Source organism: Xiphophorus hellerii, chromosome 1 (genome assembly GCF_003331165.1).
Source record: "Xiphophorus hellerii strain 12219 chromosome 1, Xiphophorus_hellerii-4.1, whole genome shotgun sequence".
NCBI classification, from domain to species: Eukaryota; Metazoa; Chordata; class Actinopteri; order Cyprinodontiformes; family Poeciliidae; genus Xiphophorus; species Xiphophorus hellerii.
The window spans coordinates 21201390-21224101 of NC_045672.1; the positions used below are offsets into that span (position 1 = coordinate 21201390).

At 39.7% G+C, this 22712-nt stretch overlaps 1 protein-coding gene across 4 annotated transcripts in view; it reads left to right on the forward strand.

Moving 5' to 3' along the window:
* plxnd1 (plexin D1) overlaps positions 1-22712 on the forward strand; it is a 104492-nt gene that overhangs the window by 74075 nt on the left and 7705 nt on the right. The window contains exons 19-31 of one of the 4 annotated variants that reach the window (XM_032558079.1): positions 604-753; positions 5378-5492; positions 6066-6173; positions 8103-8215; positions 9212-9322; positions 11365-11495; positions 14416-14614; positions 14689-14835; positions 14931-15087; positions 15445-15548; positions 18336-18399; positions 19659-19693; positions 21656-21760. In XM_032558079.1, coding sequence (XP_032413970.1) covers positions 604-753; positions 5378-5492; positions 6066-6173; positions 8103-8215; positions 9212-9322; positions 11365-11495; positions 14416-14614; positions 14689-14835; positions 14931-15087; positions 15445-15548; positions 18336-18399; positions 19659-19693; positions 21656-21760 — 1539 coding nt within the window. Of the gene's footprint in view, positions 1-600; positions 754-5377; positions 5493-6065; positions 6174-8102; positions 8216-9211; positions 9323-11364; positions 11496-14415; positions 14615-14688; positions 14836-14930; positions 15088-15444; positions 15549-18335; positions 18400-19658; positions 19694-21655; positions 21761-22712 lie in introns of all 4 variants that reach the window. The other 3 variants (XM_032558236.1, XM_032557997.1, XM_032558152.1) reach the window with 3 other exon arrangements.

Below are 22712 nucleotides of genomic sequence, written 5' to 3' on the forward strand. Positions count from 1 at the left end.
CAGTTATTATTTGAGCTTTTGAGATGCTAATAAGTTGATCCCAGTTGTAAAACCAATGCCTTGTTGCCAGGGTTACGTGTCATAACTGTCCTAAATTTTAAAAAAAGAGCAAAAATGCTTCCAGTACCACAGGATCCAAAACCAGAGAGACCAATTGTCCAACGCCTCAACCAAAACAATTATGAACAAAAGTCTAGCAGAAGAGCAAACCAGGATGGGCTAAACAGAGTTGCTCCAACATGTTGCCACCATGAGTAAGGCAATTCTAAACAGAATCTATTGGATTTTATTTAGGGGAATTACATTCAAGGGGGCCGACTACAAATTACTACAAAACCATTTACTTCTTTTAGGCTTCATATTTATCTAAAACTTTGTGCATCCATTTTTTCTGCATCACAATCACGCTCTACTTTGTGCAGGTCTAACTCATAAAGTCTAACTTTGCAAACTGCAAAAAAAAAGAAAAGAACGTAATGTATTGCAATGCATGTATGTGCATGTGGGCTAAAGCTTCGCATCTTTATTACCTAGGCCTGTTCAAAGGGGAGACAACTCTTGGCACTGACCAGCTCATGTTTTTTTATATATGTTTTGCAGCAGAAAGTGCCGAGTGAGCTGGAGCTGGTGCCGGAGGAATACTCGGTGATGATTGGCTCCTATCCCTGTAATATCAGCTTCCATAATGACCAGCTGTTCCACTGTACCATCAATGGGCAGCTGAGATCCAGCGAAAGTGAGCTTCCTGTCACCGTAAGTACAAACACCACAACCTCACCGAGGTTTTCACACAGACCCTCATCTCGTCTCATCTTGAATATTATTGCTCAACAGACCCTGATAATTTCAGCTCCTCACCCATCTGTCATTTAGCATTTAAGCCAAATATTTAGTCAGAATCAGGACCATCTGTGATGTTAACTGAAACAGATTTAGTGTGCAGGAACCCATGCACTGCAAATAAGATGTCTGAGCCACCTCTAACATGTTTTATGAATGGTTTCAGGTTTCTAAGCATGACAATATAATATTAGCTGGGGTGCTGAGCCGTCACTTAGTGACAAAACATAACAATAAAACAGTGACACATTGTATTTATCAACTGATCTTTGTGTCCTTCAGTTCTTGTCACTCACATTGCTACACAATTATTCTGAGTCAGTGATGATCTCACTTTCCAGTGGGGTAGTTTTTTCTTCCAAGTTATTAAGTAAAACCATGAGGCACTTCTACACTTGTTTACATATGTTGTTGTCCATTTTGATCTAGCAGAACAGCACTTTATTAGGAGGGACTCAGCTCATCCATATTCAAATGTGAGCTACACTACTAGTTTTTGATGAGGAAACTCTGAAGCATATGTTTTCAGTTGAGTTGTGCTCTGAGAGAAGTTTTCTCCACTTTTATACAAAAATAGAAATAAGAACCTCTTATTTCTCCTCCACCTCTTTCTTGTACCTGCAGCACTCTCAGGTGCGCGCCCACCTCTTCTGTCTATCAAGATCACTCAGAGTAAACAGGGGTAATTAGCAACAACATGAGCAGAGAGCAAGGGTCAGAGGAAATGTCATAACAGAAATGGGTGGGCTGCCAGCGCCCATAGGAAGTGTTTGCATTTGACAAGGCTGTAAATATAGCCCTCGCATTTATTTTCCTTTGTGTCTGCAGATTTAAATAAATGCTCATATGCTTTGCTCAGGCAGAGTTTGTGGCCATCAGTGCTTTTTTTCACTTACTTTAAGAAGCAGATCTATTTTTGCATGCCTGTGTTGTGCTTGGCTCTGAAGTGCTGTAGCAGTAGACGTGAGGAAGTGATGTTTTTCTACCCGAAGCGAAACAGGAACATGGAACAATGGCATTTTCCCCTCCATTACACCGGGTCACAGTGGTGCAGTCTCTGGAAAAAGAAGGCCTTCTCCGGCTGCTCCGTGTAAATAAGCGCCTGAACTCGAAGAGGGATGGAGGAATATTGAAAGCAAGGCAACCCAATGAGCTTGTTTCCCCCACAGAGTTGTGTGTAAGAAGGATTTGGTTTGAGGATTGGAGGGTTTTTTATCTGAGTCTCTTTTTATGAAGTATGCTGGGATTGCAGATGAGGAGGGAACGAAGTGAGCTGAGACCACAGAGGACCCTGCTGACTAATCAGAAGGGAGAAGTGAAAGTTCGCTTCTTGCCACATCTGGGTTAGTTTGAACTGGGTGACTCTTCCAGCGCTGAGAGAGGGAACATTTTTCAAAACCTACAGCCTAATTTCTTTTTTGCATGTGTGCACCTGTCTCCATTGCAAAATGGATAGGCTTGTCTGTGTGTGCGCCAGCACCTGCGCCCCATTGCGAAAAGTTTTAAATATGCTATTTAGAAAAGATGCTGTCCTTATTTTATGCCAACTAAATATAAGCTAACACTCTGAAATAAAGGTTTGGGGTGGAAACAAGAGTAAAACTAACCCTTGTGAACTAACTTTAAAGATATTTTTCTACCTCACTAGTGTGACTAGTGAGGCATAACTTTGAGAAAGATTTCTTTATTTTGTCATTTTTATGGTTATAATTACCTTTGGACTGTGTATTGTTTTCCTACCACTTCCCAATCTTGCAGCACTTTGTGTCGATCTAACACATACAATATCAACAAAAAGATTGCAACTGCAGTGTGGAAAGTAACTGAAAAGTTCAAGGGGGTGTGAATATTTTTACACAGCACTGTGGATTAGGAAAGTTGTCTTTCACAATCAGTTAAAAAATAATTACTTACTGGGCTTGCAGTTGGCTTTAAGAGGCTCCACTGTGCAGCTAAAAGGGGCAAAGGTTTCAGCAAAGCCTGGGAGTAGAGAGACTAAAAAAGACAGGAGCTTAAAGGGCTTGTTCGTGATTTAAGATTAACTGAGAAGCTGGAAAAAGTATTTTCATATGTGAATCGGAACGTGCTATTCTGGTGCAGTCCTGGGATAAAAATATAATAAACGAGTCCTTTAATGTTATTCCTCCTCATACCTGCTCTGTCTTCCTGAGCTTTTCTCTCTTCATCTTTGTATCTGTCTTTCAAATACACTTTACTGCCTGTATGTAATAGAGTAGAAATTTAACATAAGAAGAAAATAAAAGGTTATCATACCTCCAGCACATACCCAGGGACAGTAGCTAAAATTAACTCAGCTTGAAAAGTTTATTCCTGTATTTCATTTTATTTACTCTACTGCAGCTGTATTTACTGCTGCTAACATCAGCAGCTCAGTTTAAGCCCGTATGAAGTGCTGCTACATTGCTTTTAACACCACTATGCAGCTTTTTTAGTTAGCTTTTGATGATTTCTATTAAGCAGCACCCTAAAAAAATATTTTAAAAAGCAATACCTAGCTTTTTGAATGATGTTAATATAAAGAAGGGACTTCTTAATCAAAGCAGGAAATGTTACTTAAAGAACCTAATGATTACTACAGTAATTTAACAACCATTTTGTTGTAAATCTTATGTTACTTCACTACATGAAGAGTGAAAGACTTTCACCTGGAAAGTCTTCTACAGCCTGTAAATGTTATTTTGACACTTATGTGATTTTTGAACTTTGGTGAACAAGCTACTCAGTGCACAGAAATGTCAGAGGAAAATCTTGATTAATTTCAGAGGGAATAGTTTGCTGATTTCCTTGCTCTGAAAGCAGGTCACTGGCATCTTGGACTTAGGTGACAAAGATATAAGAATGTTACTTTAAGAAGTGTAATGTGAATAATTTGTCTCTATTCATGGACTAAAGACAAATTTAAACAGCATCATCTGCTGCCAAGTTAGAAGTGGTATTTCTAAATGGAGAAAATATAAGTTTATGTAATTTTGTTAAGATTTACATGTTTTATTTTCACCAACATTATGATTTGAAATGGTTCTTCTACTTTGGTAAAAGTTTTTGATGACATTTCACAACAGTAGCACAACATCAATTATTGTTTTTGAGTTTGCTGTTTTCTCATTAAATAAAAAAGAAAAGTAGAAACTTCTTTATCCATAATCACTGCATTATGCGTTCCATTTATTATCAAAAACAAAATTTTTATGCTCCCAACATGGAAAAAGAATCAGAAAGCCAGAAGCAAGACTTTAAAGAAGCAACATTGGACATTTCTTACCAACCAAACCTCACAATTCAATATGGTTGCCGTGCTTTTATTTTCAAACTTGTTTATGTCCACTTCTGCTGATTTAAATCTCTTGCATGTCCTTATGTGGTGTATATTGTATCTTTAAACATGTTGCTATAGTGTTTCAATGCATATTCAATGCAGTGCTATTGGCTTAGCAAGTACTTAAATGTCCCAAATAACTTGAAGCACATGTAAACAAAATCAATTGTTACTGATTCTTTGTGATTAGGCATGAGATTAAGTAGTGATAATCTTGAATAAAAAGTACCAGAATATTTACACAGACTTAACACTAAAATGTGAAGAAATCCAATGTTTTATATTTACAACAGAAAAACAACTGTTCTGACTCCTGAGAACCTGCAGGCAACTGTTTTACAGATATGTTGCTTGTAACTTTAAGATAGTATTACCTTAATAAGACTGACCAGCGCTCCTTTAGCTTCCATGCTTCTACTGTGTGTATTTTCCTCAACCAAAAATATTTCCAAATTGCCAACTTTGTCAGTTATGCAGCTTGGAGACAAATCCAAAATCCTTCTTTCTGCCAGCTGAATGGCAGTGACAGCAACAGGTGTGGGAGGGGCAGCATGAGGTTATACCAGGCAAAAATGTTAGATACTCTGAATTTATTTGACATCTCTTTAAAATGACCTTAAACCACACGAACAATACAATGGATATTTCTTAAAGCATATCTGTTTACAAAGCTGACACAACTTGACAGGCCTATACCTCATTGTCATCCATCACAGTTTCCTAAAATCGTTTGCACTGTCTCTCTCTCCTTTGGATGCTGCAGTTTTTCAGTTGAAGCAATCAATGTGCATGAAAAAAAGATCATCTGTTTGGCTGTATGTTTGAAATTTAAACCTCAGTTTATCTTGCTTTTGCTAATTCGCTTTATATTTAGCTAATTAGTAGTTGATACAAACATTTCCGCTGAAAACATCCAAATAACCACTAGTGGAAACTGGAGCACAGTTAGAAAACTGGGGTGGAGAAAAGTTATTTACTCACATTTGTGATTTCTTTACATTTTAATAATACTTAGTTGCACCTTAATGCTATTTCTGCATTTGTTTTGTTCATAATAGCAACACACTCTTTGATAAAATGATCAGTATAGGACTAATGGTATTTGCGATGGCCACTGTGAAATTAATTCTGATAAAAGAGAAGTGAGCGTTTCAGCAAACGTGACCCAGTTTTATGTGGAACTCTTCTTTCTCTTTGTAGGTGCAAGTGGGGAACTTTCGCCACATGATCACCAAAGTGCAGCTCGGCGGCAGCGAGTTGGCCATTGTGGTGTCCATTGTGGTGTGCTGCGTGTTGCTGCTTCTGTGCACTGTGGGTAGGTCCAGCACACACTCACCCCTGCACGCGCACCAACACACACACAGGCCTGCCAGCAGATGATGGATGCGTGCCTGCTGCAGCTACGGATGCTCCAGATGTGGAAAGAGATAAAAGGAATTCTAGGCTTGTAGTTTCCTGCACTTGCTTCATCCCTCTTTAGTATCCAGCACACAAAGACTCCAGTGTTCCCAATTCTGTCTGTGTGTCTGTTCTCTGTAGTCAGAAACCGAGATGGTCTGCAGGGCAGGTGTACGGGTGAAAATTAGAGCGAGTGTGTACTTTCACACCGTTTCCCAATTTGGATCATATATTCACAAAAGCCCCTTTGTTTCCTGCCTGACATTTTAGGTGTAATGCTACCAATGAGAGAGTGTGTACATGAATTGTGCTTAGCCATTACGCAATGTGGACAATGTCTCATTCAATATTGTAGGATTGAAATTAATTTAGAAAACTGTGACACAGAAGCTCTGCTGAAAATCGTTAATGAAAGTATTTCAGAGCCATTTTGACCCCATACTGTGTGAAGCGCCTGTTTGTTTTTCTCACCGTTTGCCGTCGTTCGCAGCTCTCGTCGTGTACTGCACGAAGAGCCGGAGGGCTGAACGCTACTGGCAGAAAACTCTTCTCCAAATGGAGGAGATGGAGTCCCAGATCAGAGAGGAGATCCGGAAAGGTGGGGTTAAAAGAGGAACTCTGAGATGTAAAACCTTGTATTTGCCTGTATATGTTCTTGTGTTTGCGTGCAAAACAATGGCACTTGGTTTGGAGGCAGTCTCATCTGAAGTGGGAAGGAGACACAAAAGTTGACAGATTTGTGCCTCGTAAGCATGACTCATAAAATGAAGAGCCTGACAAATGATCAGTCACACAGATTTACCAAGAGGCCACATAGTATGTCCTGCATCTACAGGAAAAAAGCCACTGTGTGTCTGTATGTTTACGTGTGCGTCTGAACATTAGAGTAGGCCCGAGTGAAGGCCACTCCATGTCTGAGCACCCAGATTTATGGAGCAGAGATGGAGGGGGGGACGGATAGTGAAAGAGAAATGGAGGGAGGAAGCGATAGGAACGGGAACGAGGGCCGCGAGCCGGGGGAAGAAGCGGAGGCGTGGGAGGGAGAGGAGGAGGAGAGGCGAGGTTATTTAGTCAGAGGACATAGATAGATTTGTGGACGAGTTCATGGTGAGTGCGCACAAAACGAGGGATCTTTCTGCTGAGAGGAAAGAAGCTCTATGGAAAAAAAAGGAGGGGTAAAAGACGACAGGAAACTGATTGTCCAAACATTGCTCCAACAGGAGGAGTTTGTGTGAAAACAGAAGCACAGGGATGGTTTTATATTTAGCCTCTCCATTTGTTGTGAACCAAATGATGTGATCTAGTTGAGAGGATAAATAACTTAAAGGAGTAATAATCCATACATCAAGTGCCATGCAAGTATTCCGAAAAAAAATTAAATTGCTTCCATCCTAGAAGCAAAAGCTTATGTGTGGTATAAAGTAATACTGTGCATCATCTGAACTCCACACACACCCACAGTGAAAGAGTGATGGTGGAGGCATCAAGCTGTCGAGATGCTTGTCTTTAGCAAGAAAAGCGAATCCGGTCATTCAACCTAAACGCAACCTTTTAAAAAGATGAACAAGGTTTATCTGTTAAAAAGGCCTAGTCAGAGTGAATTAAATCCAATTTTGGCAAGACTTGAAAGAAACTGATGTTGATCAATGTTCTCCATCCAATCTGTCGCAGACTGAGCCATTTTCAAAAGACAAATGAATATAGACTTGATAGGTGGTTCTGCAAAGTTTTGACTATGCTGGTGTTAAATTACTCAGAGGCGACATTTGAAGGCAACTGGTTGATTTTATTTAATAGTATGGGAATAAAGGACATTAAAAATGCATGGCATTCTCCATATTTGTATTTGTAAAAAACAATGTGCCCTTTTCCTTCCCAATTATGTATGGCTTAGTTGAGGTATGCCATCTAAAATCCCAATGAAATGTATTAGGGTTTGTATCTGTAATGTAAAAAACAGTGTGGAAAAAGCATCCCATACTTTTGTAAGGCCCCATAAAATCCCTCTGGATCTTTCAGTTTTATTCTTCCTTATTAGACAGACTCTAAAGAAATTGCGATTTTAACCTAAATATGTCTCTTCTCCTGTGAAAGGAAGTATGTTCCCATAAAATATCTCCAGCCTCTCATTAGAGGCAGACATCATCATCTGCTGAAACGTAGCGCTAGTGCAGTATTAGTATGTAGATAGGAGTCAGTGTCTGGACATGCTGATACTGTTTCTGCATGTAAACCTCAGCCTGCACACATGTTTTGGATAAAAGCCTCAGACTGGATTTGGCTGCTGTGATTGGCATTTGGTAAATATTTGCCTCCATACTGAGATGGGCTGCACAGTCTGGCAAAGAAACCGGGAAAAAGATCACAGGATTACACTTTTCTATGTTTAATATTCATCAAGGATATGACCCTGGACAGTAATCAGAGCATCAGAACCCAAACACATCTTAACATATTTTGCTTCAAGAGAAATAACTTTCTTATCCAGACAATAGGTTTCATTGTTCCTTATGTTTTGTCCTTGCAGGCTTTGCAGAGCTGCAAACAGACATGACAGATCTGACCAAGGAGCTGAATCGCAGCCAGGGCATCCCCTTCTTGGAGTACAAACAGTTTGTCACACGCACTTTCTTCCCCAAGGTGAGAAACCTTTTTTTAGCGCGTTATCTGAGTCTGGCTGGCAGACTGACACTGCCATTTTTCTCACTGGGGGTATTCATATTTTTATTACTCCCTGCCTGCCTCTTTCTTTTAAGCATTTCCCACTGTCGGTAATATGCAGGATACAAATTCACCTTGGAACTTTTAAACACAAGGTAAATGTCGAGCAAAGTCTCTTCAGTTTGGAACCCAGCAGGAGAGTTAATGTTTACCCAATGGGGTAAGCATTTTTCCTCACATGACATCTACCACAAAGGTACACTGTGGGCATATCTCAGTGGGTTTTTTCCGCAGATAGAGACAGAGGGCTTCATCTTGCAGCCACATTCATGATCTTTCAAGGAGACAGAACAATGACGGGCAGTGAGACAAGCAAATTTTCCCTCGAAGCAGTTTCCCTACTCAGCTCCCACGCCCACGCTGTTTTGCAACAATAGATGATCTTGCACAATTTCAGCCACACGGGCTGTAGAGTGGACAATACCGGTTTTCTGCTTAGAAATGTCTTCGAATTGGGTTGTTGCACCCCTGCCATCATCTCCCCAAAGTTTTTTTTTTTCATAAAGACAGGCAAACACTGTCCTTCATGGCCCTTTGTTTTTCTTTCCACAAGCGCTTCTGGCTGTCTGAGATTACACACTCTAAACAGTGTTAGACACAGTCAGAACACAGGCCAAGTGTAGCTGTCCTGAAATGACAGACTGAGCTGAAATGCTGCCTTTTAGCTCTGCTTCACTTTGTCTCAAAAAGCCTTTTCTGTTCCTAACTTATGGTTTCACCGTGTCATGTCTCTTTCACGCGATCATTTAAGAGCCTCTCTGGGTTTTTTTTTTTTTTTTCAGTTCTGGACAGCAATCCAAACACAAACAACCGGTGCCCAGCTCATTATTTTCCCTCTCAGTCCCTCTTCCCTATGTTTACGAATACAACACTCTTTGTTTTACAGTTTGCTGTGTGTGTTTATGTGTGTTCCAGATGTGTTCAGATTATGAGAATAGTCTGGTACAGCCCACTTACGTGAATGACTCTCTTGGACCCCGGGTGCTACCGGAGACCCATCCGCTGCTGCAGGACTGGCAGGTGAAGGTCTGCTTTTGTCATCCTAAGATCTTTTCCACAATAACATAAATATTTTCCCAAGCAGAGATTTTCTGCTGCATTTGGACCTCCTGTCTACATGCAAGAGAGATTTGTAAAAATTGTCTCCAATGTTGAGATTTCTAAATTCCCTAATTAGTCTGGTAAAGAGTTTTTCTGTGTGGACTGAATATATATAAAAAAAATTTTTTAAATGAGACCGTCTTCCACTTTTCTCATTATGACTTTCTGTGCTAAAAAATAAATAGTGTGGTTGAAAAAAGTTTTTTCCCCACATCTACATTCTCTGTTTTCATTAAACTTCAACTGTAACCCAAAGAAGTTGAGTGAGTGAAAAACAAACACTGCTTTGGGAGAACAAACAAGATTATTTAGAATTTTTAACCTAGCACCGCTTTAGCCATCCTTCTTCTTTTGAGTACTGATGAAATAAATGATGACATTGTTTCCACCTCCTGGACAGGCATATATATTACAGTCTTTTTTATACGAATCCCAGAGACTGTTGATGCAGAGCAACAGCATGCAATAGTATTCATTTAAAACATATCTGGGTTGTCATGATGTGGATTTGAAGAATATCTGAGTATATGTGAATGAGCTCACATGTTCATGAGTGCTATTGTGTGTTATTTAATCATTTCTAGTGAGTGATGCATTAAACACAAGCTGATGTTGTTGCATCTTTCCCTTCTGACTCTTAAACAAATCTACCTCCAGTAAGTTGTGCAGGCCTGATTTAGAAGAATGTGGGTCCCTGGGACAGAGCCAGTTTAGGCACCATAACCACAAAAGTTATGTTTACACATGCAAAATACAATAAGATTATAGTCAATTTGTAAAGTAGCTTGATTTTACGAATTATTGATTTGATAGTTGAATTTGCCATTTCTAAAAAAAATCCTAAAAACAGAATAATATCTGTAAGGCTCTATGTCTTAGCCAATTTGTACCCCCACTTCATAACTCAGGATTTATTAAATCAACAAAACATGGAGAATTAGCATTTGACCCAATTAATCAATAATTAAGTCTACCTTCAATGAACAGATTATTTAAATCTGAGGGGGAAAAAACAAACCTCAAATTATGTAATAAATGTTTTACTGCAGCAGTGACAGACTTTAATAGACTGGAGAGCCCCAGGTAACCAGCTGAAGTAGCAAAAAGAGCAAAAAATCTCTGGAGATGAACGGTCAAAATTAAGAGGTTTGTGTCACTGAAGTGGTGAAGAAACCAGAATCAAAATGTGACAGTAACCTTGCCAGGTGACAAAATGCACTAAAAACATACATTTTAAGAATCTCAAGACTTCCCAGTACTGCCCCTGAAAGCCCTCTCTGAAGTGAAACCCAGGTTTTAGCACTCAAGTTGTGCTTGCATACTGCCAGACAACACAAAGAGGTAGAAGGTGCACACTTTCACACATGGGTATTAACGTGTGCTGAGTGTGAAAGCACACGTATGTTCATGTGCAGCATCTAACAAGGGAAAGTAAGGATTGCAGCGCTGGTTTTGGGTCGGCAGCCAGGGGAGCCTGTCTAACGGTGATGAAGTGCTTTGGATCCACATTGTCTTCGCAGGAAGTGTTTTCCAGGTCACAGCGAATAAATCTCAGAGGCGGGCATTTATCTTAATGGACACCCCTGTTCTCCTTCTGTCAGACTGCAAACCACACCATATGGCTGCGGTCCAGAGGGAAGACTTCATCACGCTGCTGCTTAGTCGCACCCATTGATAGACCACACTCATTAAGTCGACTCCACACATTTAGCCACAATCAAACACTGTAAGGGGCGGGAGTGGGGAGCTCAGCTACTGTGGAGAAAACTTGAATGGGGGAGGAGGTAGCTGAAGAAGCAGAGGAGAGAGGATGCAATAGAGGGATGAGGTGTTCACTGGAAGGGTCAGATCAGACGAGAGGTGGTGAAGATGATAAGTGAGGGCGCCGCAGGTGTGTAATCCAGTTAGGGTGAAATCATGCAGAGAAGTAAATGTTTCACCCAGCCTCTGTCATCTTCTGTCACCAGGCCAACGACACAACACGACCTAATGTGGAGGAGGGCATCACTCTGTTCTCCACTCTGCTCAATAACAAGCACTTCCTGATCACTTTCGTCCACGCCCTGGAGCAGCAGAAGGACTTTGCTGTGCGAGACAGGTACCTGCAGCCTTTACTGCTTCATTACTATGTAGTCTTTAGTTACAACTGAAAGGCTACACAGTGCTCTCCGGTTGTGCTGAAACAATTAATCAGATTAGTGATAATTAATGGATCATTGAAATAATTGCCAGCTAATTTAGTAATCAGTTAGTCAGTAACTTTAGAATACAGGCTCTTAAACGCAGCATTTGTTGAAAGAACAACATTAAGTAGATATTAATCCAAAACTGTAAAAAAAAGTATACATGAAAAACCTCTTTATTAATATGTTTTACTCAGAACTCCTCTAATGGTGTAATTTTAGCCTCACCCATTTCAAATTCTGTAATTAAAAAAATCCTATTCAGCACCTTTGCTATCCCATTATTAATCGGTTTTGCTATACAATTATTAATTGGTTAATCCAAAACACAGATTTGCTATCCACTCTATCGGTGCTAAGTCAAGCATAAAGGGCTGGGCTTTTCATATGTTGATTTTAGAAGTTTGTTTTTTTTAGCTGCAGATGCATCCTTTGCTACTAATGATCACGCATACACTAAAGAAATTCTATGTTATTATATTTAATACATAAAGTGTTTATTTTCTTATTTTTAAAAGGATTTCAATTCTGTATTTACATTTTCATATGTACTTCTAATATTGTACAAAACAAGCCTAAGTGTTTAAATAAATGTTTTAATAAACATTGGACAATTTTCATTATCCGACCTGAGACTACTTGATTAATTGTCAGAATAATCAATTACTAAAATAATCGTTATCTGTAGCCCTACTGTCCACACTTACTGTCTGCACTTTTTAAAACAGTGGCGTCTTTGTGTTGTGAAGTCTCCATGAGAAACATTAGACACGTCTACTTGCTAGCCAGTTTTTTGTCATTAAAAGCACTTTCTGTCCTACCATAATGAGCATAAAAAATCTATTTCATGCTTTGATCACAAGAGACTAAGATTTTTTACCAAGAAACACTCCAGATAAGTTTGTCATAAAAGAAAAGACAAATTTGTGGAAGAGCAAATTATGTTCACTGTTTGGTACAGTGGAAGATTTGTGAGGTTTTGGTCCTGTTAGTTTTCAAAAACCCTGGGAACATTGTAGTTATTGGACAGCATTGCAGCATGCACTTTGAAACAACATGAGACTTTAAATTAAAATCTGTTGGCCTTTCATAGAAAGCTTGAACTCTATCAGCTGAGTTTTTATACAAAGTATGAAGAGCAAAGGCAGTAACAATTGTGCCACCTGTGAATTAATATTTTTCTAATGTTCTCAAATTAATGGAAGAGTTTTTCTACATTTTGTCGTGTCAAAAAATGTGTTGCTGTAATGAAATACTCAATTTTAAGGCTTTTAAGTCATGTCTACGAGTGGTGCCAATAAGTCTGGAGGGCATCATAGGTTGTGAAATTCTGAAATGTTAATGATATTCCTGCCTTTAAATGTCTGGTTAAAAATTGAACTGTGTTTTGCTCTGTTGGATGGTAGAAGCAGAGAATTATGAATGACTAAGCCTTTTGTTTGGAGTTGACCTTTGCAAAGTGGCCACTTATTAGAGCTGAGCCACCACTGACACACTTTCAGACAAACACTAACAGAGACAGCTCTCTTGGGATTCCAACACAATACACAGTTTGCTAAGCTGTTGTTAGGCATAACTGAAAGGAAACTGGACATTTTTTAATTTTTACCTTAACAATAGAGATGCACCAATCAGTGTTTTTTCAAACCCAGACCAACTAGCAGTTTTCTTTGAGTTCTGAGCTGCCAATTCTAATTTTGACGATTCCAAATTTTTCAAAGACTCTGAATCATAAAGGCGGGAAAATGTGCTGCAGGAAATTGTCGCCCTAATTACGCCCCCTAATGTTTGTCTAATTTTTATGAGACTAAACAAAATGTAGTGGGAGTTCTTAATCCTGATGCATTTCGTACATATGAAAAAAATCTGTGTTTCACCTGCTGATTACTAATCAGAACCAATCACAAAAAAATAGTCTGATTGAGGCGTGCATCTTTAACTTTAAACAGCTAAAGTTAAGGGCTAAAAAGCCAGATGATTATGTAATGTGTGTAATAATGACACAGTTTCACAATTTGTGGTGAATTTTACCATTTCCGGGAATTGTTTGGGTTTTCTGACCAACAGTGGTTTAGTTTATTTTTTTCTGCTGTCATTTCTGCAGAGAAGCAGTTTATCATTTTGCATGCCTTTCAGCAAAAAGCTGTAGACAAACAAGCAGGTGATGAAAACAATGGAGGATTTTTTATTTTATTTTTTTAGCAAAAGACACAAGCGTGTGATTCAGTAAGACACAAATAAAGTGACAAACAAGAAAATATTTGCCTTAAATCAGAAGCAAATGCTCAGAAACAAATCTCCTGCTGAAAGCCAAATGTTGCTCTGTATTTCTCAAACAAATTATTTATGAGAACACGCAAAACGGTGGTACCAGGCTGGTGTTGCCTTTTCTATTTTTGCCACACACAGTCACAGAGCGAGCGAGAGAAACGGGTCAAGTTTTATATTGAGGTAAATGTGATGTTTGTTTGAGGTTTCCCAACATTAAGCGGTCACTGTGAATCAGAGAGTCAGACTGCATCTCTGTCCCTGCACAGTGTCAGCACTTTACTGACTGATGGAGCCTCTTCCTGGTGGATTAAAGGAGCTTTGTTAGGGAAATCCCCTGCCTGCACTCCTGGACACTGACTCAGACACTCCCTGCCTTAGATCAGACCTTTATTTGGCTCGGCAGTCACAGGTGCACTGGACCAGACTAAATCTTGTTTAGGTTCTCATGATTTATTATTTTTAAATATCCACTGACCACACATTGACAGAGCATGTTTGCACAAGCCTGAGATTTTTTTTTTTTTTTTTTTTTTGCTCATGCCTCCTCTGCTGATCTGTTTTCAGATGCAGCCTGGCGTCCTTGCTCACCATCGCCCTCCATGGGAAACTTGAATATTACACCAGCATCATGAAAGACCTGCTGGTTGATCTTATCGACGCTTCGGCTTCCAAGAACCCCAAACTGATGCTGCGCCGCACCGAGTCCGTCGTGGAGAAGATGCTGACCAACTGGATGTCCATCTGCATGTACAGCTACCTGAAAGTGAGAACAGAGAGGAGCCGTGAGAGACAGTTCGATTCTAAAAGAAGCGCATTGACTCAGTTCTTTTTTCACAGGAAACAGTGGGCGAGCCTTTCTTCCTACTTCTTTGTGCAATCAAGCAGCAGATCAACAAGGGCTCCATAGACGTCCTCACCGGGAAGGCCCGCTACACCCTCAATGAGGAGTGGCTACTCCGTGAGAACATTGAGGCCAAGCCACAGGTTGAACACTTCACACACTCGCTGCTCGTTTTTCACCAACAAAATACATTCAATGCAAGTGACACACTCTTTTCCTTCTTTTCTCTGTCTGTCAGAACATCAATGTGTCCTTCCAGGGGTGTGGCATGGATTCACTGTCAGTCAGGGTCATGAATACTGACACGATCTGCCAAGTTAAAGAAAAAATAATTGAAGCCTTTTATAAAAACCTGCCTTTCTCCCAGTGGCCTCGAGCGGAGGATGTGGACTTGGGTAAGAACACATTTCCTCTGATTATTTCCATCCTTTCCCCTCCTCGAGCCCTCCAAGATATAGTAATCTCCTTTGCAAAAAGGTCAATTCTTCTCATGAAGCCCAACTAACCTGAGGCTGCAATATAATAAATGACAGAATGCATTGAGGAGAGTGTACAGTCATAATCACAAAGAGTTATTGCTTTCAGAGGCTGCCGAGCCTGCAGAGCTGATTTGATTAATGGCCTGAGAATATTTCCACAGGTCATGACATAGAGCCGGAGCATAGCTGCCGTTTGTCTCTCCTGTTCTGCTTCAAATTTAACAATGAAATTGTCTCAGTCCTTCACCTTCTTCTTCCTTCTCCCCCTTTCAGAGTGGTTTGACTCTGGCAGCAACAGTAAGCTCCTGCAGGACCTGGACAACTCCTCAGTGATGGAGGACGGTCGAAAGAAACTCAACACAGTCTTCCATTACCAGGTGGGTGTTTGTGTGTGTGTGTGAGCATGCTGCTGAGGTGGGTGATGTCACAAGAGTGGCGAGAACTCGATGTCAATTGTATTGCTGGACTGATGCATTTGAATAGTTTTTGTCAGGGTGGACAACCTCAGTGGTTCTTAAAAATAATAAGATGGTGCACAAGTTTAAATTGATTGTGGAATTATAATTAATTTACATGGGATGATATTACACATAAGGCTCTCATAAATACACATGCCATCACTGATAGAAAAAAGTCCTTTAGCCAAATCACAAACGTTTTGCAGTGAATCAACAGGGCCTGCCTTAACTCTAGCTGGATATTTGACCACTCTTCAGTTCTGAAATGATCTCATATAAATTGGTTGGTTTCCTGCTAGCTTTAGGCATCTTTTTTTACATTTTCAATACAGTTGATGTGACTCCAGTAGCCTAGAGTTAGCCAGCTTCATCCAGTTCAAAACCAGTCTGAACTGGATAAAGCTGAGCTAAGTGTTTGGCATCATCCTGTTGGAGCGTCCAAATGTTTTCAAAGTTGAAGAATTTGAATACAGTCCTCCTCCTTATTCCATTCAGTTTTTATCACTGACAGCAGGCCAGAACTTCAACATGATTCTGCCACCACCTTGCTTGACAGTTGGTACTATGTTAATAGGTTATAAAGCCTCAACTTGATGTTCAACATTTTTTCTGTCAGTGTGGCCAAATACCTCAATGTTTCTCATTTTATCGTAAAACATTTCTCCAAATGGCATTTGGCCCATCTTTGTGGGCAGCTGCAAAATTTCTGTCAAGCTTGAATGTGTCAATTTTGGAGCAAGAGCTTCTTTCTCAGTCCATGGTGTTGTTAAACTCACTTCACTGTAGACAGTGGCGATAGTTTTCAAGCATTCCCCAGTTCACAAAAATGCAAACTTGTGCACCCAACTCTTGTTTTTAGAAAATATTATAGTTTTATTTTGTGTTATCTAAGCAACTGAAAAGAGAATGGTTCAAATGCATCACTAAAAGAAAAAAAGAATATGACAATCATGGCAATGATGACTGTACGTAAACTTCTGATTGGAAACATAGCCGCCTGTTTCTATATTATTCTCTGTATTGTTTTTACAATAGGAACTTATTAGTTACCTCCACCTCAAACCAAAACATGATAAGGTCAAGGTTAAGCATTACAGAGATTATGCTATGTGTATACAAGTCACAGCAGGGGGGAAAGTGGTTATAGATCTTGTGAAAGTTCATGCGTAAAGGTCAGTAAAACAAGCAAACTGACGTAATCATCGTGAGGCATTTCCCACTTCCAAGCACATACCTGTGTGTGTGCCGTGGGAAATTCAGCCTTACTCTGATGTTGTTGTTGAGCTTCTGACTTTACTGTAATTGGCTTTAAGAGAGTGGGAAATGTTGGGACTTGTTAGATCTGTAAGTCCTGAGGGATAATGTCCCTGTTCAGCAGAAAAAAAAGGTGAAAACACACTCGGCACATACCTTATGTAAATCTTGCCTCATAGTGAAGGTCAACCATTGAACTAAAATAACTACAAGCATACGCTTTCCTGAGTTAATTAATTCAGTTCTGAACTTTAGTAATGCAAGGGTTTTTATAATTGCTGATCACTTTTGATCAGTATGACTTTTATGTTGTTGAAAATATTCTCTCCTGTATTGAACTATTAAAGATCAATAAAATTAGAAATATAAGTTTGCATTATTTAAGTGCTAATGAGGCTTTCTATTAACTTCAAAGTTGTGACCCAGATATAAAAAATATATATATTTCTCTATTTATAATCTCCACTTTTTGTTATGTTTGACCTCCTATTTCAGATTTTGAATGATTGGAAATATGCCTTGACTATGAGATTTCCAAAGGGTTGTCAACATTTCCAAATCCATCCTGTTTCCTGACAGAGAAAGCTTGAAAGCTAAAAGGGAGGAAACAGAGTAACTTCCCTGTAATACATTCAGTCTTCCTGTTATCTGCTAAAACTCTTGCTCTCTCTCATTTTCCAATAGCCAGTATGACCACTAGACAAAAATATCCTGACATCTTTTTGGTTCCTCTGACCTCATTTTTAAATGCCTGAAGTGACCAAGTCCACAACAATGAGAGTTTCCAGTGCAATCTTATAGTAGAGTAAATTCGCCTACAGGAAACGTGATATTTTTACATTTCCAGTGAGCACTTGGCTGAAAACTTAGGCAACTCTGATCATCTGCTGATTTCTTTCAAATTTAAAGATTAATTTAATCTCCCTCCCAGCAAAGCATACTCCTCCTAAATCAGGCAAATTTTGCAAAATGAAGGTGATGTGACAACAGTAAGTCTTTTTAAATCTACTCCTCCAGCTACCTACATGTTTTGTACGCGTGTTTATGTCTGCGATGATTTGTGCATGATTAAACAAACACGCCGTGCCTCTCGACCTTTGAACTGTTACCTATGATTTGGTAAGTGTTGTTGAGTTTCGCTGGGCGGTTTGAACGGAGCAACAAGCCAGAGCTTGTACTAACAGTTTGGGTTCACTGGCAATTCTGTTCAATCCATTTCACTGCAGGTTGACTTTAATGAGCTGCGCTAGGCCCCTGCAAAACCAGCCACCACTCCAGACCAACACACATACACAAACACTTGCACCTCTGAGCGAGACATTGCCCTCCAGGGCATGCTTAATGACACTGTTTTGGTGCACCCAAGCTCACCCCTGACCTATGCCCTCTGGCCTCTCTCGCCTTTCTTCGCCCCCTCATCCTTCTTCTCCTCCTTATTCCCCGCTTTTCTAGATCCCAGAGGGTGCGTCGCTGGCCATGAGCATGAAAGACAAGAAAGAAAACACCCTGGAGAGAGGTAGGTAACCTTCAAACTCGCCCACTCTCTGTCACTTTGTCATGCACACTCGCCCGGATGTGGAGAGGTACACTCACCCACTCAATCACTTGGAAACAGCACATGCTTAGGCGATCACGAGAACATGATCCACTCATGTAAACATACGTGAAACCAAGCAGCTGCCCCTTCCCCTCATCCATGAAAAGACTGATATCTAAATACTTTCCAGTCTAATAAATCACGACAGAAACTCTAACAACAGTGGCTTATTGAAAGCATTTTTTCCCCTCCATGTCGTGGATGTAATCCATTAGCAGCTGTCAGCTTGTCGGGAAAAATGTGACACAATTTGGTCCATTGTCCAGCATCCACCGAGCTTTGCCTGTTGACAGATGAGTTTACATTCAGCCGTTAATGGGCTCCTGCGCTTGTTGTCCAGTTGTCCACCTTACATAATCAGCTCCAGACCAGAGACTGGAACTCTTCAGGTTCTGTCCATCAAAGGTGCTTCTCTCCATTCACATGGTGCCAAAAATAGGCTCAAGAGCACCAAACCTGGCGCCTGCTTCAAAGCATCAAGGGGGTGCTATGAGCTTGTAGTGCTCCCTGGCTAATCTGCAACACTGTCCTGGCCGTCTGTGATCAGTGCTGAGGGTCTGGACTGTGGCCTGCTGGATGGGAGCTTCTCTGGCAGAGTGGACTGTAATGAGAAAACACACACCATGAAGGTGCCTGTTTGCGTGTGTGTGTGTGTCTTTCAGTTTGTCTTTGTTTTAGCTCTTGTGCCGTGCACAATAAATTTACTATGTTTGTCTTTGAGCCCGTGTTTGAACATGAGTCTACGCTCATCCCGGCACTCATATCCGTTCATGCGTGTGTATGAATATGTTTTGTGTCGAGATCTATAAATAAACCAGCTAGATTTAATTCTTTTGTTCCCAGCGTTGGCCGAGCATTACCATCTCATTACAGCGGCTCCACAACCAGTCTTAGACTCCGTGCGTCCGTCTCTCATAATCTCTCTCTTTTCTCTCCCCTTTCGCTCGTAATCTTTGTCTTTCATTCTCTCAGACAGCTGCCCTCCCCTTCAGGCACACAGTCCACCCTAATCACGTTCTGCTTTAGCACTCCATCTCCATTACTCTTCTGTCAGTCTTTTTTGTCTTACTTCTATCTCTCACTCGTCTCCATGCCTCGATCTTCTCTCACTTGCTCACGCCTGCACCACATTAGTTGTGTAATTGTTTAATACCATATGCTTTCTTGTCTTTCTCTAGTCAAAGACCTGGACACAGAGAAATATGTGCACTTGGTGAGTATCTTCATGCAAGTAATTTGGCTAAATCTGAGGAGCTTTTCCTGTGGGCAGCCCAGCGGCAAGTCTGATGATGGAGAGAATATGGGGGTGGGAGGAATGGAGGTGAGAGGGAAAAAGCTGCTGAGAGGACATGACAGCGCTAATGCTGCTTAAGCTCTTTCATAAACGTCAGCTAAGATATGGGCCCTTTGACTTTAATATAATGAGTTTCTTGGAATACAATTTGCCGGGTGAACGGTTGGTTTTAACGGAAAGTTCTAGCGTAGTTAGAACCTAAAGGAATAGTTTAGGATTGTTTAAGTGACGTTCTGTTAAAAGGTTATAAGCAGTTTCTATCCATGTAAAACTCTTTTGGAATTGTCATTTGGTATAAATCCAGATTAGTTGGTCCAAGGAGGCTGCCGCTAACAACTAGTTAGAGAAGCACTAAGACCAAGGTGGACTTCTTCCGTCTTAAAAACATCTTAGTGATTTATGATGAGGATATTTTATTTAAACCGTGGGTCTGCAACTAATGTCCTTGAATGTCAATGTCATGCAACTTTTGAGTAAAATAATGAATTACCCCTTTGGCGTGTCAGCAAGGCTTTTTCTTTAACTATTCAAGTGTGATACTTCCAAAAGTCGCAGGGCAGCAGCACTAAAGGACCGGAGTTGCAGACCCCTGCCTTAAACCATCATGTTTGTGTGTTATTTACAACAGGGTGTCCAAACTTTGTGTTACATAAGACAAAATTTTCAAGTTAAAAGGACTTGCAAATAAAATAAAATTAGTCCTTTCTTTCCATCGCAAATAAATGAAGCTGATGTACATCAAATAAACAAATAAATTGGTCAGATTTTTTAGTTGGAAAGAGATGTGCAAATTATTGTAGATTCAAAACTTATTTAACTTTTTGCAAGTTTGCCTAATTTTAAAAAGACATCTAGTTTCTAATTTCTTTAGGTCTTGATTGGAAAAAAATTGGGTCAGTTCTGAGGAATAGAAACAGCATTTCGGTCACTCTTTCTTTGGAAACCCTTCCTGTTTCAGCCAAGTTTAATAAATTATTGAAAAACAGATTTGGGTCCAGCAAAGTTTTCTATTGAGTAAAAATCACAATATAGTTGTGGAACCTTCAGGAAAAAGCAAAAGCCTGGTTACTTAAAGATTAATATGTTGTGATATAGTCAATATTTTCACATGCAGAGGTCATTTTTCCTTTTTTGTTATAAAAATAATTACGTTTTTGCTTTTTATAATTAAAAATGAAACTCTATTTTCTAATCTGGCAATCTGTGTTTCTCTATTCACCAATATTACAATGTAAACATGCTTACTCACCTCAATATTGTAGCCACAAAATCAACCAAAACATAAATATTTAATAAATTAATTCATACCAAATTATCTTGCGTTGTCTTTGAGTCTATAGTTTCTGGGACTTTTAAGAGATTTTCAGTCTGTTTTGTGGACCTTATGGATTTTAAGTTCTTAGTTTAAGCTTAAACAACTTTGAAGAGTGAACTTTTGCTTAATCTACACCTAGGTTAAGAAGACAGGAGACCAATTTGGTCTGTCTCAGACTAGATACTAGCTTCCAGCTAATCTGGATTTATGCTAAATTAATTCACCAAGACCATTATCAACTAAAATATTAACTTCATGCAACTTTTTAACAGAAACATATTTCATGAATCCTCAACCATAAGTGAGTCACAGACATGACCCAGTTCCCTAAAAAACGTACAGCCAAAAAAACAAAAAAAATTCCTGAGAATTTCCCAACCTCCTTGGACTTCCCTAATTTTGTTTATCCTTCAGTGCTCCAAAAATACCCTGAGTGAGTATCTGGATCATGTGTCTAATGCAAGAACCAGAAAAAAAAATCCCTCTTTGACAGCTCATACAGACAAAACACAGCAGTGTATTCACTTACTACTCCTTGCAGTAACGTTTGACCTCTGGTTTTTCAGGTTCTACCTCATGATGAGCTTATAGAGACCAAGAAGTCACACAGGCACAGTCATCGCAAGAAAGTGCTGCCAGAAATCTACCTGACACGCCTTCTGTCTACGAAGGTAAACAGAACTCTGTTGTCAACTCTGCAACATAAAGTCAGAACAAAATCCCTCTCTTCAGGTTATTTAGAGCCTTGCAAAAGTATCCATATCCCCTAAATGTTTTCACATTTTGACAGCCACAAACCTTCATAGGATTAAATGGGATTCAATTACTTTTCGTCAAAAGGATGATCTGCATATGTATTCACACCAACCTATGTCTCCGCTCTATAGAATAACCTTTTGCTGTAACTACAGCTGCCTTTATCAGCTATGCACACCTAAAGACAGACATTTTTCGTAATGCTGCTCTGTTTGGAGTGTGCATAAACATCGACTTTCATGCTTTCCTAAGGCTGAAATGAGTGGGTCATTTTATGGCAGAAATATTCTTTGATCTGTATCATAAGCTTTAACTCAGGATTTATGCTTAGTGTTGTTCTGCCATTTTCAGCCTCTAGCAGGTGTTAGCCCAATTTGCATGTGGGCCGAAATGATGTGCAGATTTGGTCTCATTTGATTCTCTCGTTTATGGGCCTCTGAGTTAAGGTGGACAACCATGTTTTGTGATTTCTCAAGCGGTTGATTTCGTTTAATCATACGCTGCACTCATGAAAGAGCCGGCGTTATTTGGCTCGGTTAACTACATTAACTACATTAAATAAATGAGTAAAATGTTGTCAGGGGTTTTTTATCCATCGCTTAAATAATAATAATAATAATAATAATAATAATAATATTCTAAATAAAATATTTCCAGGTTCTACACATATTAGACTGAAAGTAATTGAATACAAATGCACACCACATTTTTCAGGTTTTAATTTGTAAAAAAGGTTTTCTCTGTTTCATAGTTTTGCGCAGCTTACGACTTGCTCAAAACTTCATAGTTTTGCGCAAGTCGTAAATTAAAAAACACAAAAAAGTGCACCAAGGTTTATGCTTCACAGTATGTCAAACGGTTCAAGGG